Source organism: Phocoena phocoena, chromosome 16 (assembly GCF_963924675.1).
Source record: "Phocoena phocoena chromosome 16, mPhoPho1.1, whole genome shotgun sequence".
NCBI lineage: Eukaryota > Metazoa > Chordata > Mammalia > Artiodactyla > Phocoenidae > Phocoena > Phocoena phocoena.
Genome location: NC_089234.1, coordinates 38,849,021 through 38,862,481, shown reverse-complemented (window position 1 = coordinate 38,862,481; position 13,461 = coordinate 38,849,021). Strand labels below are relative to the sequence as shown.

Sequence of the window (13,461 nt, the reverse complement as noted above, 5' to 3'; positions counted from 1 at the left end):
GAGTTACACTGAGAGGGATAGAGTGAGTACACATGAGTACCATGGAGGTGCTGGCCCTGGATCAGTTGTGTTGAGGCTAGCATTTACCTTCAGCCTACAGATGGAGAAAACAGGGCTCCCAGGACCATCCTCTGAAACACACCTTTTGTGTTCACCTTTATATCATGGTAGGTGGAAAAGATAGCTAAGAAGTCAGTTTCACAAGGCTCCAAATGAGTGTTCTTGGTTTTGGTTTTAAACATCACTGGTGAGTCTGACCAAGTAAAGATAAAAACTATGGAGGCCTCAGAGGCCAATGTAAAGGGCAAGGACAAATCTATCAAGAAATTGTGCTCCTGATGACAAATGTGTTTTCTGGTCCCTAAGATGTCGTATAAATCCCCAGATAATTGTGTGATGAAAGGTCACTTGCTCTGCCAAAAATATACATTCTGGCAACTCCGGCTGAAATGCCACTTGTACGTGTTTTCTTTATTTATCCTGACTTTGCCCATGAGTCAGATAACAGATCTGAACCCAGCATGAAAACATGCAAACTATTACACATGGGATGCAAATACCAACACGGCAGAGACTTCAGAAAATGTTGTGTATGCGTGTGTGTGTTTTCATTTGGAAGTACAAATGTATAAATATGAATTCTCTCTTATTACTTGTAGATTGGTAAAATTTATGAAATGAGAATGATGATGGATTTTAATGGCAACAATAGAGGATATGCATTTGTAACATTCTCAAATAAACAAGAAGCCAAGAATGCAATCAAGCAACTTAATAATTATGAAATTAGGTAAGACCCATCTTTTCTAGATTAAAAGTGAATCAGACAATGTACCTTTACCTGTTCTTCCATCAAGTTTATCTAATATAGTATATGCAAACTATAGCCAAAAACAGAAATAAAAGGTTAGTTCTTTTTCTTGGAAATCAATTTAATGAAATGTTTATTTAACCATCACTATGTAAGGTGCCAGACTAAGTTCTGTGACATGTTCAAAGAAGCAAAATTCATTGATTTATCCATTTCAAACATATGTGCTGGACACTGTTGAAAATATTAGAAGTATCAAGGTACACTTTCCTACTCTCATAGTGAGCAATCGGATGTATAAGATTTAAAAGAGTTTGAAAAAATAAAAACCAGGAAATGGGGTAAAGTTGTATGAGGAGGTTGCTACTCTAACTTGATGTATTTGAGAAAATACTCTTCCGGAAAGTAAAATTTGATCTGAGACTTGAATGAAAAGAATCTGCCATGACAGTCAGACCTGGAGGAAAATCCTTTCAGAGAAAGAACGAACAGCAAGTGCAAAGGTCTCAAAATGAGAATAAGCATGATGTGTTAAAGGAACAGAAAGAAAGGCAACCTTCGGAACAGAGTAAAGAGAGGAGGGTTGCAGGCAATACAGTTGGGGAGTCTTATATTTCATCATTAAGAATTCGGATTTTATTCTAAAAAAAAGGGGAAATTACAGGAGGTTTTAATTAGATTCATGCTTTTTTACAACATTCCATTCCTCTGACTACTAAGTGAAGAATGGACGGTAGCAGGGTAAGGACTGGAAGAGGGAAGGCAGTTCAAAGGCTGCTGCTGTGTCTAGAACTAGACGGGAGACGGTGGTGCTTGCATAAGGGGTTAGTGGTAAAGGTGGTAAAAAGTCAGATGTGTGATATATTTTGGAGGTTGAATAGACAAGACTGGCTAAATATTGGATTTAGAGTGTGAGTGTATTTATAATTCAGGGAGGAAAATTAGGAGTTTGGTCCAAGTCTGTGTGGATGTGATAGTGTCATAGAGATGGAAAAGGCTGGGAGAATAACAGGAAAACATGAAGAGCTCTGATTGGGACAATTTACATTTGAGATGCACATTAGACGTCCCAGGGGAGTTGCTGGGGAGGTGATTGTATGATATTGGAGTCCGGAGAATGGTCACGATTGGAACGTAAATTTGGGGGTCAGCCAAATATAGGCAATATTTGAAGCCATGGGATTAGCACAGGGTTCCAGGACATAACTGACCCCATACAATCAATAACTGGTTTTTATAAATTGACAAGACATGAAATTATCTACGTTCTAAAATCTAAACCAGAGGGAACTGCCATAAATCCTTTCTTAAGGAAGCCCAGGGCCACACGGAAGAAAGATTAGTGTGTTAGATGAAAAAGCAATAGCTTGGGGTCAGATGGGCATCAGCTGAGTGTCAAAAAGTGACTTGACCTCTCTGAGCCTCAATTTCCTCATCTATAAAGTAGGAATAATACTACTTATTTCATAGGTTTATTATGGGGATGTTATCAAGATTTCAATATGTTTAGCTTAGTGTTTGGAACATAGTAATCCGTCAATTAGTGATAGAACTCTTACGTATTAGCACATTAATTCTGAGATGCAGTCTTTCACCTATATTTTCTTCCTGTAACAGAGATGCACTTTAAAACTGAGGAAATCTTAAATTTAATGAATACAGAGAGTAGATTTCCTGTCGTTAGTTTTCTCTCACTTCCTAGAGGTTCAAAATAAGTCCTGCATTATCCTTGTAATTCTGTAGTCAGTCAACTACTGGGTCATTTATCTTAAACCCCTTAGCCATGAAAAGATTGATTGGACTTGGCAACTACTAGTAGCCTAGTCATTCAGTACCAGGATTGGATTCTGAAACAGATTCTTGGAAAAAACATAAAGGAGGCTCCCCTTCCACACATGCCACCATGGATCCAAAAGAGCTCTGATATACGGAAAATTTTTTGGTATGAGAATCAGGAGACCAGAGGTCTAGCCCAGGTTCCTTTGGACAAATCCTTTGCCCTCTTTTCAGCACCCGTTTTATATTATCACCTGATCACACAGAGTTATTCCAAGCATCCATCATATGAAATAATATATACTGTTATTTTATAAAGGGCTATAAAAAGCTATATTAAGATATATTAATGATGTTTTCAGGAATTAGAAGATTCTCCATTCCTTGGTCTTTCATAGAAACCAAACATCTTAATAGCAAAGGTTATTCTCAAAATAGCTTTTAAGTTGAGATGGATGTAGAATTGTTTCTGTAGGGAATCAACAAAGTTCGCTGAATCTACTTAATACATTGTTACACACTGGAGCCTGTCAAGACTTTCTGAAAATAGATGGGGTATGAACAATGAACACAAGCCATTAAAAAGTAACAGTATCCTCTCTGTGAATTTCAATGTCTTCATCTATAAAATAGAGACAAAAATATACCTACCTTATGGAGGGGATTAGGAAGAATAAAGGAGATAACGCATGTAAAGCTCAGTGCCTGACACATATCAGATGCTCTATAAATGTTTGCTGATGGTTATGATGATGGCAGGAGGGTGCAGAAAAGGAAGAGGAAAAATATGGCAAAGCGTTTGGAAAGAGAAAGTTGGTGGCCAAAATTCCAGTTAAAGTTCAGGTTGGATGCCAGAAGCAAGGTGAAGGCACAGAGTGACTTTGGATTTTAATGAGTAGGATAAATGGAACGTGAAATAGCAGAAATGACACCCCAGGGCCAACCTCACCTACTTCCACTCTGCCTTGGATGTTGTCAGAGAGAGAACCTTTCTTGTAGAGAAGAGGTTTGTTTGTTACCTCTTCTTGTTACAAACCTTTGGTTTGTTTTTAGCCACTGTCTCTGAGGGGATAGATAAGGTTCTTAACAGAAAAGACCCACAGGTGTCATATCCTCCTCGTCATCAAACATCCACTGAGCATCGTCTAAATGCCTGGCTTCTGGCGACATTAAAGTCATGCCCTCAGCTTTTGAGAGTTTTTCGTCTCCAAGCAATTCTGGGATTTGCTGACAAATCACATAGATTTAAAAACAGGATATGGAGGCTCCAGGCTCCCCCTACTGGTAACTGACCGGCCCCCGAATGATCAAAAATATAAATTTCTAAATAAATAGTATCTTGGAACAAAAGGTTTAAGTTAAAAAAGAAAAAAAAAAAAACCCTGAAAGATCATTTTATCGACCCTTCCCTCCCTCCAGAAAAAACACATTGTTAGGACAATGTTCAACAAACGGAGATGGACCTGTTACATATCTGATATGCGGTCCTTAGTTCTTCAACAAAGCACAGAAGACAACTGGGACAGGGTGCAACCTGGGTGAGAACACCTGCCACACAGCTGAGAGCCACTAGTTCTGAGAAATCAGAGCAATCTCCCACTCACCTGGCTGAGCACTTCTTATTCAGGAGGAATGAGTGGTTTCCGTTAAGCAAACTTTACCCATTTTTAATAACTTTGAGTTATTACAAAAGTCACATGGCCTAATACACAACACACAGAAACAGCCAAAAAACAGCAATAAAAGTTCAAACCGTTCCTTCATTACCCTATTGCCTAAAGAGAATCACCATGTTGAATTTTTATAGTCTTTCTAGATTTTCTATAGTTTTGATCAAAATGGCTTTCTCATATACTCATTTTACATTTTGTTTAACCCAGCAGCATAGCGCGAACTGGTATTTTCAACCATCAAATACTCTCCTACGTTACTATGTTTATTCATTGACCACGGAGCATCCTATGTTATGAACGCTCATCTTTTATATACCAGTGCATCCCAGCCAGGAGCAATATTGTCCCCCTGAGGGACATAGAGAAAGATGAAGAGGCATTCTTGGATGACCTAACAGGTGGCACTTGGCATTTAGTGGTCAAGAACCAGGGATGACAAACATACCAGGGTATACAATGAGGAGATGTCCAGCCCCAGAGTCAGTCACCTCAGCTGAGACACATTAAACCAGGGCTGCACGATGGACTATTTTGCTCATTTCCAATTTGGGAGCTATTGTAAATAGTAGCAGTGAATAACCTTACACAAAAACGCTGATGCTCATCTTTATTTCTAAGGACACTCCCCTAGAGGGGCATTATTTGGCCAAAGGTTACGCACACTTAAGACTTTCGATACATTTTCCCACATGTCCCCCAGAAAAGTTGAACCAACCTACACCTTGCCAACGAAGGTATCCACCAACTGGCTGATAAGCAACACTGCACAGTGGAAGAAACAGGGATTAAACTGAATCCAGAGGCCAATTTTAACTCTCAAAATCCACAAAATCTTAAGCAAGTCACTTAATATCTTGGAGTCTCAAGCTCTTCAACTGTAAAATGGAAACAATACCTATTCTGCGCATCTCACGGGCTCCTTGTGTCGGCCAAATAATATGTGAAACTCTGTTCTGTATAAGGGACTATCTTTAATAATGATCATGTCAGAATAGTTTCTCTATTTGGTTGGAAAAAAAGGGAGCACCAGGGGTTGCAACCTCAGATACCTCCAGGGCAGGATACAAGAGTACATTGAGCCAGGTGTAAAGACCTCAGGATTGATGATGTATTAGGGAGGGTCGAGGATTCACAATAACTAGTGAATCTACATATACTCTAAAGACAGCAGACGCAACTCAGTTTCAACTATTTTTTTCCTTTAAAAATGCAGAACCAAGGTTGACAGAACTTCCAGTTTCTCAAAAGCAGCTACCACTTTCCAAAACCAGTTTAAACACTAAGATGACCAAACGTTCCATATCCACAGGCCATATCAGGTCCCGGCCTGATATTTTCAATTTCAATATATATTTTCATTTGCCGTCTTAAACCTTAATCAAGCAAGGACTCTCCCCAATCAAAATCCCTGCTGTTTTCGCAGAAATGGGCGTCTGTTAGGGGTTTGTGCCAGCGTGGACAACTGCCGATTATTTGTTGGGGGAATCCCAAAAACCAAAAAGAGAGAAGAAATCTTATCAGAGATGAAAAAGGTCACCGAAGGAGTTGTGGATGTCATTGTCTACCCAAGTGCTGCCGATAAAACCAAAAACCGGGGCTTTGCTTTCGTGGAGTATGAGAATCATCGGGCAGCTGCCATGGCCCGGAGGAAGCTTCTGCCAGGTTAGGACCCCTCCTCAAAGAGGAGACTTCTCCACTCCGTCCTGCCTGCCTCAGGCTGCTGTGCTCCTTAGCAAAGGAAACAGAAGCCTGTTGTTCGTTTTTTTTTTTTTTTGCTCTTTATCTCTGGTTATGTTACATTTTTTAAACTCTCGGTCTTTCTTAGTTATCTCACAGTTGATTCAGTTCCCTGAAGTTTTCACAGATTGGGTTCTGAAAACTATTCACTTCGTGCATTAAATCCAATGTATATCGCACAGGAGAAATCCAGAACTTGAAGTTATAGCAACCCCATACTGAATCTTTAAACTGAAGAATCTCCTTAAAAGTAATTTATCAGTCAACAGTTATCTTTGTATATAGTTTTTGTTATCAGGCTTATTAGAAATAGGGTATGTTATCCATTATAATGTAGAAATAATAAATATGCAAGTGATACATTATCCCAATGACAATTAAAATGACGTGGTTTTTTTTTTTTTGCGGTACGCGGGCCTCTCACTGCTGCGGCCTCTCCCGTTGCGGAGCACAGGCTCCTGACGCGCAGGCTCCGGACGCGCAGGCTCAGCGGCCATGGCCCACGAGCCCAGCCGCTCCGCGGCACGTGGGATCCTCCCGGACTGGGGCAGGAACCCATGTCCCCTGCATCGGCAGGCAGACTCCCAACCACTGCGCCACCAGGGAAGCCCAAAATGACGTACTTTTATTATAACTCCCTAGTGTCTAATAATTTGTCTAATTTTAGGTAATAGAAATAATAGCTTTCCATAGAAAGACACCTTAGTTAGATGCTACAACCACGAGGTAGGTCCTATTTGGTCAACAGCCATAGATTCCTGGGTTTAGAAGACTCCACCAAGACACTGCCCCACTAAGATCAACTTAGGAAAAATTGTTGAAAGTCCTGTGCTTGTTATAAAATATTTCCCAAACTTACACAAAGGTATTAAAATGAATATTAAAATGATAAGTATGTCAAGAATGGCATATTGAACACACTGGAATCAAGGATTCTCTTAAGCACTCTGGAAGTCACCAGAATCTAAAACAAAGCAAAACAGCAACAAAAACACCTACATTTATTTTTATTTTTTTAAATAAAACCAATAGGATTAGCCCTCCAGAAATTTTCAAAATTGAAAGATGGCTTCTGAGCTTGGGGGATATGTTTTAATAAAATTTTCATGAAGGCAGCTTAAAGTGAAAAAATTTGAGATATCCCCCAAAATGGCTCAATCTATTGAGAAGTGGACATATTTTAGATTCAATATAATATTATTAATATATTTTATACATGTGTAATAGTATTGCTATAAAACATAGGAAAGAGAAATTTTGCAAAGACTAGGGAAGATGAAATCAATATTTAAAATTCTGACAGTAAAAATGTTTTGATCTGAGGTGGATATTTTTCATGGGGAAGCTTCCATTCACTACTTCTTCGCTACCCAGTGGTCAAGTCGCCTGACTCACAGGTGCATAGAATCACTAGAACTCCCCACGCTGCTTACCTAGCCTCTCAGTGACCTGAACTTAATATTTTGCTGTCCTCTTCAACATCAACAATTCTGCTTTCGAAAAGTGCCTCCTATCCATCTTGTTCTCAGGCCATCACTGTAGGCTAAACACATATATTCCCAACCTTGGATTATTTTTTTTCAAGGTCTCCTAAGTATTCTCCCAGCTCTACTTTCTCTTTGATGCCCCCCAGCCCCCCACCTCCCCCACCTACTCCATCCTAAACATTACCACCAGAGTAGTGGTCCTAAAATAACATATCATCCTTTCCACAAGTTCTTCCAAATAGTAGGAATTCAATCTCTCCTTGTTAAGAGGCTGAATGATGTCACTCACTCATTAGTTCAAAAATATTCACCAACTTGCTGCTGCATATGAGATAAAGCATAAACCTCTGAGCTTGTCATTCACGGCCTTTCACTCGGGGCCCCAGTTCTTTTCAAACATAATTTGGACCTTCTTTTTCACAATAAACACCCTCCTTTCCATCAGGACAAACTCAGTGTCCTAGACAACACCATGCTCGTTTCTTGTATCCTTTATTTCGAAGGCTGTATCCCCTCCTAGAATGACCTGCCCCTCCCCGTCTCTACTGACTCACAGCATTCAAAGCCCCAGCTTAGCCACCACTTCACTGAGAAACCAGCTTCCACTATTCCACCCCACATTAATCATTTTCCTCCTTCATTACCTGTAAAAACAGATACGTACAATCATTTGGGGGATGGGGGAGGATGGCAGTGAAAGAGGGTCCAAAATGGGAGAAAGAGTTTTCAGCAGCCAATCAGTGTTCCTACGAAATTAAAACTTCCCGTCAGCTTCCCTCCTTCAAAGAAAACAGCACATTGACCCACAGAAAGAGCTTCTCTTTACCTGAGTTGAACTGACTAGGCCGGGCAAGGCTGAGCAGCTAGGCGGCAAGAATTCTCAACCACCGTTGTTATGCTTCCACCCAAGATCCTGAGTTCTCCCTATAGATGCTCTGGCCAGGACGCAGCAATATATAGGCTGCCTCACTCTCCCAGGCATTTTCTCATCCTCATCATGATGTGAGGCAGCCCCGCCCACTTTGCTTGTTGCCCTTTAAGTTGGCCTCAGCTGGTTGAGTTTCAGTCCGCTGGAGTTTAGTCAGACTGCCTCAGCAGCGGATTAACAAGAGGCGGTGAGTAAGCCAGCCAGAGCAAACTGCTTCCTTTTTGCCGAAGCCTGAGAGTAAAATCTATTACCCATTTGGACATCTACTTATGACCTCACCATAGATTAAGCAACACTACAGGATTTCAGTAATGGGCAATCCTCTGGAGACCCCAGTTTGAATGGACAAGGAGAGCTTTAAGAAACGTGATAAGCAAGGACCACAAGAAGCTTTTCCTTCTTAATTGATCCAGACTTGAAGACAGAGAGAAAATTGTGGTCTAAAGTGGTATATTGCCTCCCACCACCTACCTCCTCCAACAGTGGAAGCTCCCTCTTGACATTGCATCTTTACTGAGGTGTACGTAGAACAAAGTTGATGCATCCAGTTCAGGCATTATCAAAGCATTCTAAGGATACTCTGAAAAAAAGTTCCAACAGTGGTTTGCAATCTTAACCTCCATCAGAATCACCTGGAGGGCTTGTTAAGGCATAGATTGCTGGGGTCCCCAACCCCAGAGTTCCTGATTCAGTAGGTGTGGTATGGGGTCTGATCATTTGCATTTATAACAAGTTCCCAGGATGCAACTGCCCCTGAGACCACAAGTTTGAGATCTGATCATCTAAATCAAGGGTGGCCCATGGTGGGCTACAAATCTGAATCATCTGAAGAGGTTTTTAAACAATACCAGTGCCCAAATCAACCTCTAATCAATTGAATCTGCTACTCTGGGGGGCGGCGTTGGAGCACTGATATTTTAAGTTTTCCAGATAATTCTGTTGTGTAGCCAAATTTTGTGATCCACTGCTAAATCTATCAGCTAATGACACTAGCCACTCACCTGCATGGGAAGTAAATAGCAACACCTGGGGAACCATTCAGTATGGAAACATTTATTGTGTCTACAATGTAATTTGCTTTCTTCTAAATGACAAAGTTCTAAAAAAAAATCATACCTAATTTGAGTGAGTGACACTATTCACATTGGACACAAAGAATGCATATTCTGAGGAAACTATACATCCCAAAAAATAGATCAAAAACACTCAAGAGGAATGTACATTATTGAATTATCATTTAAAAGCGATAAATTAAGTCCCTTTTTTTAAAGTTTTAAATAGGTGGGTTTTTAAAAATTTTTATTGCCGTATAGTTGCTTTACAATGTTGTGTTAGTTTCTGCTGTACAGCAAAGTGAATTAGCTATATGTATACATATGTCCCCTCCTTTTTGGATTTCCTTCCCATTTAAATCACCACAGAGCACTGAGTAGAGTTCCCTGTGCTATACAGTAGGTTCTCATTAGCTATCTATTTTACACATAGTAGTGTATATATGTCAATCCCAATCTCCCAGTTCATCCCACCCCCCTTTTCCCCGTTTTGTGTCCATACATTTGTGCTCTACGTCTATGTCTCTATTTCTGCTTTGCATATAGGTTCATCTGTAGCATTTTCCTAGATTCCTCATATATGCGTTAATGCATCACCTTCTTTTGTCTTCACAACAACCCTGAGAAGCAGGTACTTTTATTAGCCCCATTTTACAGATGAGGAAACTGATGCTTAGAAAGGTTGTTTCCTAGCCAGGATCATTAATCTGATATTTGAACTTGTCTGACTTCAAAGCTCAAGTTCACAAATCACTTTCCAACACTGACTTTCACAGGGATGCTTATGGAAATCACTGCTCCCTGCGCCTCCTCTCACTTCTATCCACTTTAACCTTTTCCACATCTTCAGGCCTGTGAATGACTTACCGTGGTCCCAGTCTGGAAAGGCAAAAGCCAATGGGCTAGAACAGTGTTCTCAATTTTGGCTGAAATAACTGAGGTGCTCTTCAAAATCCTGAGGCCTAGACCACATAAATCAGAATTGGAAAAGAGGGTCCAGAGGTCAGTGATGAGACGATTCCCAGGGGAAAATCAAAAGCACTGATTTGTAATATTTTTGGATTTCTATACTGTTAACGCTCCCACTGTGGCTCATTTCAAGCCACCAAGGTGACATCAATTGACTCACAAAATTCTGAAAATTTAACAGTCTATTCTTGCAGGTAGAAAGGACCTGAGTCCAGCACACACAGTGGAATCCATATTTTTGTAAGCTCTTCTACTATGGGGCCAAGATTGAGAACCACTGAGCTGTAGAAACCAGAGTCACCTGGGAGCCTTAGGGTTTTGGGGATAAGACCCGTAGTAAAGTCTATGTAAAGCATAGAAAGGAAGGGAATGGAATAAAAAGGAAAGGAGATGTAGAAGGGGAGTGGAAAGGAGGGGGAAAAGAGTGATGGAGAAAACTATCGTCTGGGCTACAAGGCAGAACAAGGTAGCCAGCCAACTGGGATGGCAGGAGCCAGCCTCCCGCTAACTCACTGGGATTCGCTAACTCATTAGGATGCATCTATCCTTTGTTTGAGTTTTAGAATGTCAATGCTACAGATGCTTTCACTGACTGTTTTTTGTTTGTTTGTTTGTTTGTTTTTTGCGGTACGCGGGCCTCTCACTGTTGTGGCCTCTCCCGTTGCGGAGCACAGGCTCCGGACGTGCAGGCTCAGTGGCCATGGCTCACGGGCCCAGCCGCTCCGCGGCATGTGGGATCTTCCCAGACCGGGGCATGAACCCGTGTCCCCTGCATGAGCAGGCAGACTCTCAACCACTGCGCCACCAGGGAAGCCCCAACTGACTGTTTTTTAAGGAATAAAAAGATGCATTTTGATTAAAAATACTTGCCTCTTGTGTAATATTCAAACATTTCCAATCAAATTAAGAAACTGAGTTGACCCTCACCCTCCTCTCATCACTTCAACATGGATCTGTACTGTGTAGGGGTACAGGGGTTGAGTAACAAAAAACAAAAGGGAGCAGTGGAGAAGTGAAATAGATCTGGGTAAGGTATCCTCTCAAAAGCTCATTTCCTCTTCTGTAAAATTGGGAAAGTCATTCCCCTCCCCACAGAGTTACTATGACTGAGAGAATACACAGTAGAGTGTAAGACACTCAATAAATTGCAGTTATATAGGAATATAAATATATATGTAGTCATGGATAACAGCTACCCTTTCAAGATGAGTTCAATTTCCCATCATAGACTCTTCATTGCTCTTTGTCTTAATTTGGAAAATAATAATAACTTTTTCTCCAGATTTCTGAGTTGTCTATGTTCTGACAAAGCGAGAATCAGGAGGGAATATATTTGATCAGAGCTCTGACCGAGTGTAAGCGACCGGAAACAAACTAGGGGTACCTGAGCCCTACCCACCCTTCACATGCACCATTTTTGGACAGCTCAGTGGTGGCACCTAATCACTCAGATTCCAACCGCAGCAGATATACTTCCTAATGACCTCTCTAATGCTTCAGGAAGCTAGACTCTATGTCTGAGCCCTACATCCATTCTTTTCCTAAACCACGTTCTAGTTCCGTTTATACCCTATCATTATAATAAGCCTCTTGTCATACAGAATTCCCTTCTAGCCAGGTCTTATTTGAAATGTCTCTTAAAATCAATAATCACCTCTTTTAATATTAGTCTTCTTGCTCAATCAAGACCTCAAGGTTCAATTTAAAAGTCCATTAGTATGAACTGAGATGATGTCCTAATTTCTATATAATTAATCGTACTTGTGATCTTTCTCAACAGGAAGAATTCAGTTATGGGGACATCCTATTGCAGTAGACTGGGCAGAACCAGAAGTAGAAGTTGATGAAGACACAATGTCTTCCGTGAAAATCCTATATGTAAGAAACCTAATGCTGTCTACCTCTGAAGAGATGATTGAGAAAGAATTCAACAATATTAAACCAGGTAGGACATACCAGACAACATTACTTTTTCAAAACATACTTTAAAAACACTTATGCTTGGGCTTCCCTGGTGGCGCAGTGGTTGGGAGTCCGCCTGCCGATGCAGGGGACCGGGTTCGTGCCCTGGTCCGGGAGGATCCCGCGTGCCAGGGAGCGGTGGGGCCCGTGGGCCGTGGCCGCTGGGCCTGCGCGTCCGGAGCCTGTGCTCTGCAGCGGGAGAGGCCGCAGCAGTAAGAGGCCCGTGTACCGCCAAAAAACAAAACAAACAAACAAAAAACAAACAAAAAACACTTATGCTTGTGATGACTTCCTGTATCTTTAAATAAGATAGCTTTCACTTACTTTCATAATTGCATAGACTATTAAAACTATATTCCTACCTTTGGATTAGAAAATAGGGACCTAAGGTCCTATAACATTTATTGATATAATTGTACATGTTTCTGTGTGATTACTTAATGAATACATATTTCCTTCATTAAACTATAAATTCCATGAGTTCTTTTTGTTTCTATTGTCTCCTCAGCTCCTGTCTGTGTGCCTGGGACTTAGTAGATGCTCAATAAACATTAACTGTGTTAATGAATGCATGGCCATAACTATAGATCTAATGCAGGTTTCTCAACCTCAGTATTCTTGACATTTTTGGCCAGATAATTCTTGGCTGTGGGGGTCTGTCCTGTGCAGTCCATGGTGTAATAACAAAAAATGTCTCTGGACATTTTTATAATTTTGTAATTTTTGTAACCAAAAATGTCTCTAGACATTTTTGTGCCTGGGAAGGCAGATTGCCCCCACTTGAGAACTGCTGGTCTAATGGAATATGACTGTGACTTTAGGTACATAAGTAAGGAGGTGACAATATGTTCTAGGAAACTAATTTGGGTGAAGAGAAAGCAAAAAGGAAGGTGGAGAAGAATAATTACTGTTCATTTTGCCAATACTTTTCATTATCAATTTTAAGCCATGAGATCGACTCCCTATCTCTTTTTTTCTCATATAGAAACTGCAACACTGAGACAAGTAAAACATTTTAAGAAACAATGTCCAAACAAGCATTTCCCAAAGCCAGTTCTGCATAACA

General features: G+C 40.7%; 1 protein-coding gene across 2 annotated transcripts in view; it reads left to right on the top strand.

The window, feature by feature from the left end:
• Positions 1 to 13,461, top strand: part of A1CF (APOBEC1 complementation factor) — a 77,646-nt gene that overhangs the window by 43,795 nt on the left and 20,390 nt on the right. For both annotated transcript variants that reach the window (XM_065893809.1, XM_065893810.1), the window contains 3 exons: positions 660 to 790; positions 5,684 to 5,922; positions 12,214 to 12,378. In XM_065893809.1, coding sequence (XP_065749881.1) covers positions 660 to 790; positions 5,684 to 5,922; positions 12,214 to 12,378 — 535 coding nt within the window. The remainder of the gene's footprint in view (positions 1 to 659; positions 791 to 5,683; positions 5,923 to 12,213; positions 12,379 to 13,461) is intronic.